The sequence below is a fragment of the Sturnus vulgaris genome, chromosome 19, assembly GCF_052056855.1.
Source record: "Sturnus vulgaris isolate bStuVul1 chromosome 19, bStuVul1.hap1, whole genome shotgun sequence".
NCBI classification, from domain to species: Eukaryota; Metazoa; Chordata; class Aves; order Passeriformes; family Sturnidae; genus Sturnus; species Sturnus vulgaris.
In genome coordinates, this window is record NC_142261.1 from 10,489,682 (window position 1) to 10,495,749 (window position 6,068).

Sequence of the window (6,068 nt, forward strand, 5' to 3'; positions counted from 1 at the left end):
CTCTTGTCCTATTTCTCAGCACCACTGAGAAGATCCTGATATCCTGTGACACCTACCTTTAACATATTTATACATATTAATGAGGTCCCCTGTCAGCTATCTTGCTCGAAGCTGAACAGGCCCAGCTTCCTCAGCCTTCCCAAACAGGAGAGACACTCCAGTCTCTCAGTCGTCCCTGCTGCCCTCCATCGGACCTGCTCCAGGAGCTCCACTATGTCTCTCTTGTCCTGAGGAGCCCACAACTGGACACAGCATTCCAGATACTCCTAACGAGGGCTGAGCAGAGGGCCAGGATCACCTCTCTGACCTGCTGGCAAAGCTCTTCCTAATGCTCCCCAGGATTCCATTGCCTTTCTTGGCCCCCAAGGCACACTGCTGGCTCAGGGACTGCTTGTTTTCCATGAGGACCCCGAGCTCCATCTCTGCAGAGTCGCTTTCCAGCCGGTCAGCCCCCAACCTGTACCGGCGCTCGGGTTATTCCTTCCCCTTCTTCTCTCCTGCGTTCAAGCAGCTCAGCCGTGAAGAAAAAAACAAAGCGACGAGGAAGGGCTGCGCACGGCCTGAGAGCCACCAGCCTGGCCTGGCCTGCGCTGGGTCGGCGGGGCCCTGGGGCCGCCCCAAGGCCGTGCCCCGCCGCGCAACACCGCGGCCGCCGGTCTCCATGGGAACGGCCGCAAGGCATGCCGGGCTGAAAGAAATTGCTGCGGCAAAACCCTGCAAGAGCGCCGGACCGTGGCCAATAAGATCTCAGGGTGATGGTGGCGTTGACCAATAGCTGGCGGTCGGGCCTGAGGGGGCGGGGCTGGGGGCGCTCGGAGGCGCCGCCGGAGCGCGCGGGTCGGTTAAACAGCCGCGGCGGCGGAGCCGAGTGCGTGCGTTGCTCCGCGCCGTCCCGCATCCTCACCTCCTCTGCGTTCGTCACCGCGCCGATATTGCGGCGTCCGCTCGACGGTGAGGGCAAAGCGTTGCTAGCTTGGAGTTTTGGGTAGGGACAGCTGCTGAGAGAGGCTGGGTCCGGCTTGGGAAGTTTGGGACTGGGCAGCTCCGGTGACTGGGCTCTTCCTCGGCCGCCGCCTCCCGTATTCCCGCATTCCTGGCATCTCCCTGTAACCAAACGGGGCTCCGAGCCCTTGGCCGTGCGTGCCGGGCTTTCTTCTCCTTCCTCGGGGGAGGGAAGAGCCGTCGGGCCGGGCGATGGAGCGGCCGCGCTCTCTGGCGGAGCTGCCGGGCTGGAGCGGGGCTGGGCAGGGCCGGGAGGGCGGCGGTGCTCGTGTGGCTCCCGGCCGGAGAGCGGGCGCTGAACGTGAGCCGGCGTTGGAGCCGCCGCTGCTCGGGCTGTGCCCGGGGCCGTGCCCGTGCCCGGCCGGGGCTCCCCGGCCACGGCGGGGACACCGCGCGGCGCCCGAGAGCGCGCTGGGAATGGCGATACCTGTGGGGCTGCTTGGCAGCAGGTGCTTCTGCAACTTTGAATTTCCTTCTTTTTTTTTCTCCCGGCAGGTAATCATGAGTGATCGAAAGGCAGTGATCAAAAATGCGGACATGTCAGAAGAGATGCAGCAAGATGCTGTGGAGTGTGCAACTCAAGCCTTGGAGAAATACAACATTGAGAAGGACATCGCTGCTCACATAAAGAAGGTAGATGTTGGCTTGTAATGTGCTCATATCTTTATGCACATGAAATATCAATTGAAGAGAATGCTGCTAGACAAGTAGTGCTTGAAAAACAAGTTCTAGAGACACTAGATTATCAAGTTGGACTTTCTCTTTAGGTTGATGTCCATGTGTTCCTTTACCCACTCTTGACGTGGACCTTTCTAGGCGCTGCTTTTTTCTTACAGTACTTTGTGCTTATGGTTTTTTTTTGCTACTGTCCCGCTGTCCACGTGAGGATAGAGTGGCACCTGACAGTCCCTGGACTGATGAGCTGGTATAAAACACAGGGACTCTATTGAGCTCTTGAGGTTTTCCTCTGACAGGAAGCTTGTTCTTCTTGGTTTCAATTGTATTTAACTTAATCTTAAGGATCTTTTCACAATTCTTGCCAGTGGGATCAAAAATAGCAGGGGAAAAGTAGTTTTCTGCAATTCTCTGTAATCACACCTCTCCTTATGTAGTGATATAAGCACAAAAGAAAATCCTAGTGGCACTGATTATCTGTTGTTTGTAACATCTGTGTTGTCCTTTATGTAGGATTAACAATACATGAGGAAGATCTAGTTCAGATTATATTTCCTGCTTTGTCAGCTCAGGAGAACGGAGAAATTAAAGTGCGTCAGTAGAAGTTAGTGATCCGAGTGGAAGAGCTGTTGAAATGTTAAGGCTGATTGGACTGAAATTGTCTGGCGTTAACTGCTTGCATTAGGAGCTAAATTTGATAAAGGTTTAGGCCACAAGCTGTGAATTTTCACATAGATATGTTAACTTTTATCTAACACTGTGAAAAAGGATCTCAAGAGCTAGTTCAAGCTTGGAAAATAAGGAAGTAAGAACTGTCAGCAGAAACATGACAGATAAAAAAGACCATCCAGAGACAATGAAAAGACCCAAAAAAGAGCAAGAAGTCCACAGACCTTAATGTTATTTTTGGTCTGGACTGTGAAGGGTGGGAAACTGAGCTGAGATTGGGAGGGTGTAATTGCCTGGCAATTTCTTTGTTCGGGTCCTTCTGAAGGCACCCAGCTGGAGCTGTTTTGCCACTGTACCACTTAAAGCCTGAGGCTCTGCTCCAGGACACGTGGGGTGGAGGTAGCTTTAAAATGCAGGATACCTGGGGTGGAGAAGCTTCTCTAACATCAGAAGTAATTCATCCATGCAGAATAGTTGCTTCTGCTGGAGAAATACTTGTTTTCTATGACCAAGAATACAGGCTTTTTTTTTTTTTTTTTTTTTTTTTTATTTTCTCCAGACACAGAAAGTACCTATGAAAGTTGAAACGAGAGTTTCATACTTTTCCCAGTGTTGCAACAAAGGATATCTGAATTTATAGAGCATTTGTTTGAAAATATGTAAAGCACAACTGCTTAGATTTATTGATCATATTGTTGTTACAGAGCACGTGGCAGAGAATTTTCTGTTTAGCAGCTGTGCTGCTACTAAAGAATGAAGTCTAAATTATGGCTTTGTGAGTACAAACCTAATGGTGCATCTTTTACTTGAGAATTGTAGATTTAATCATGGTATGAATTATGCAGGAATAGAAGACTACTTTTGTTGAAGGAAAGTAATGTTTTAAACTTACTGCTCAGTTAGGAAGCGCTGTGGGGTTTTTGTGTCTGACTAAGCAGCAGGTGAACAATAAGATGTAAATAAAATAATCCTAGTACTTAAGAGCATCTGTTCTTCCTCTGATTGCCTTACTCAGAAAATGAATGCCTATTAGAAGAGTTCTTAATTTGTAGTGATCTGTTTTGCAGGAGTTTGACAAGAAATACAATCCCACTTGGCACTGCATTGTGGGAAGGAATTTTGGCAGCTACGTGACTCATGAGACCAAGCACTTCATCTACTTCTACCTCGGCCAAGTTGCTATTCTTCTTTTCAAGTCTGGTTAGAACCATGGACTGTTACTGAAACTTGCATCCAGTTACAGGACTCTCTGACTAGTTACTGCAGCCTTCCTGAGGACACAGGCCTTGATCTTCAAGGGCGATGGCAGGGATTATGTTGTAACAGATGACATTACATCGTGGATATAAAAAGGAAAAGTACCAAAAAAGTCTTCCTTGTATTTATTTTTTTTCCAGAAGGCTCCTCCTTTGCTACTAGAGCTTTTGGAGCAGTTTTGCTTTTGTGAGTTTTATAGCCATCTACTGTATTTCCCAATTACTGCTAGTGCTATGCAAGTACTGACAGTGTTTAGCTCTTTATATTCCAAACTTCTCCTACTCTTCTGATTTTACTTTTATAAAATAATTTTCCCCTTTTTGTTTTGCTGGATGTGCTGTCCCAAAACCTGAGCTGTTTCTTTTTTTCTGCTGTCTCTGGAGAAGTGTGCTGGAGAATAAAAGCCAAATTCTACCCCAGCCAGGTTGTTTTTTCTGGCTGATTTGTGATGTTGTGGTGTCTGGGGAGTGCTGCCTCAGGGGATGTGCGGGGCTGTGTGTGGGACCCACGGCGTTCCCATTGCAGCAGACAACTGCGAGTCCCATCGTGCCTGGGCTTCATCCAGATCCAGCCTTGGCTGCCGGTGACTCATTGCCATTACCGGGCGTGGAGTGGAGCCACCCCTGCGGGCCCGGCAGCAAAGGACAACAGCTGCACTCTGCCTGGGCTGGGGAGGAGTGGGAGCCCCCGGGGCGGTGAGAACCCGGTGGGGACAGCATTGCTTGTGTCACTCCTGCCTGGGGAGCCGGTGCTTAACGTGTTGGAGCTGCTGCTGCTCCAGCTGTGCCCCTGCCTGCCACACCCAGCCAGTGCTCCCCGGTGACAGTAGTGGCAGTGAGGGCACGCTGGGAATGACAATACCTATGGGGCTGCTTGGAGGTGGGTCTGGCAGGGGATTGCCTGTGCAACTAAACCCTCTGCACTGCTTGATACATGTATGAGCAGGTACCTGTGCTAGAGGATTCAGACATGCCCACAGAAATGCAGCAGCAGCTTCTGCACAATCCATTTGAAATGTGGAGAAATGGGAAGTTGAAAGAGAAATCATTATAAAGAGTATAAATGTTTGATTGTAATAGCCTTTCATGGAACACTATCCACACCAGACCTCAAGGGCGAACAACACTTCGGAAAAGTGGAATACTGTGGCCATGTGGTACTTCGGACTTTTTCTGGGGCCTAGTATCATCTCAAAGAAATCTCTTTCGAAATCCACAACATCTGAATGCTGAGCTAAAGACGTAAGTCACCAAGGACTGCTGTGTAAGACAGGCCTGTGCTCTGTCAGAGACAAGTAGGAGCTACAGTGGCCCTTGTCCTGGGTTGAAGGCTGTCTGTCTGTCCTACATCCTACTATATAGTGACGTGTTGAAGGAAAATATGGAGCCTTGAAGATAAGCCAACTGTCCTCTGTGTTTTTCCAGTAACCACAGACAGATAGCAGCTATGGTACTGAGAAAAAACTCTGAAACTCTTCCCAGCATGGTCTCAAAGTTCCTTGCGCCAACCAGAGGTAATGGCCAGCCACGCCAGTAGAACGACCCAGGCTCTGGCTCTTGTACAGCTAACGGTGCTTTCAGGAGCAGAGAGGCTTTTAGCCGAATCCCCTTTCTGTTCATTACAGCGTCCACAGCATTATAATTGTTTTAGGCAGAGCTAGGCCGCAGCTGCTCTCCTTGGTGTCCCCGGTCACCGGAGCCGCGGAACCGGCGGCGTTCCCGTCGCCATGGAAACGGGAGGGGGGCGCGCAGCACGCCGGGGTGGGGAATCGCCCCGCCCATCCCTTGTTTCTGGCCAATGAACTCCTGGGGAGTTCCTGGCGGGGACCAATGGCTGATGACCAGTGGCTGGTGACCAATGGCTGGCGGCCGGCGCGCAGGGGGCGTGGCCGGGGCACTCCGGAACAATGGCGGCGGAGCCGGACGGGGGTGGCGGAGCGCGGGCGAGGCGTGGGGGGACCTGAGAGTCCTTCCACAGCCCCCGCCGTTCCCGTGCCCGGCACGCCCGGTCAACGCTGCCCGGCCACGGCGGAGGCACCGAGCGGCGCCCGAGAACGCGCTGGGAATGACGATATCTCTGGGTCTGCTTGGCAGCAGGTGGTTCTGGCAGGGAGCTGCTCCTGCACCTTTGAATGCATTTTTATTATAGATGACCATGTGTGATCTGACGGCTGTGATAAAGGATACGGACCTGTCTGAAGCGATGGAGGAATGCAGTGTTAGTGTGGCCCTGCAGCTCATGTAACGAGGGCAAGTTAGTTTGTTATTAATATCTTCCTATTGAACTTTATTTGGGCTATATGGTTATTTTTTTTGACTAAATAAATACTTCCTTGTATTTATTTTATTTCCACAGCCAGCTAATTTGCTAATAAAAATGTGTTTTGCTTTTAAAAGTTTCGTGTCTCTGCACTCTCTTTCTGCTACTGCATGTGCTATTTCTTGGTTTTTTTCAAATGTGGAGGA

At 50.6% G+C, this 6,068-nt stretch overlaps 1 protein-coding gene across 2 annotated transcripts; it reads left to right on the forward strand.

Moving 5' to 3' along the window:
- The first annotated feature begins 813 nt into the window (after positions 1-813).
- On the forward strand, positions 814-4,022 carry LOC106864906 (dynein light chain 1, cytoplasmic). 2 transcript variants are annotated; one of them, XM_014894630.2, is made up of 3 exons: positions 814-951; positions 1,498-1,635; positions 3,414-4,022. In XM_014894630.2, exons 2-3 carry the CDS (start codon positions 1,504-1,506, stop codon positions 3,549-3,551), a joined length of 270 nt encoding a protein of 89 aa, XP_014750116.1. In that variant the 5' UTR covers positions 814-951; positions 1,498-1,503; the 3' UTR covers positions 3,552-4,022. The 2 variants fall into 2 exon arrangements, with proteins under 2 accessions (XP_014750116.1, XP_088032039.1); XM_088175913.1 differs by lacking the exon at positions 814-951 and adding an exon at positions 966-985.
- The last annotated feature ends 2,046 nt before the right edge of the window (positions 4,023-6,068 follow it).

Excerpts from the sequence above, each read along its gene's own strand:
- LOC106864906 (XM_014894630.2), top strand. The coding sequence starts at position 1,504 with ATGAGTGATCGAAAGGCAGTGATCAAAAATGCGGACATGTCAGAAGAG. Across the intron at positions 1,636-3,413 it reads TCGCTGCTCACATAAAGAAG|GAGTTTGACAAGAAATACAA; the intron begins GTAGATGTTGGC and ends TCTGTTTTGCAG.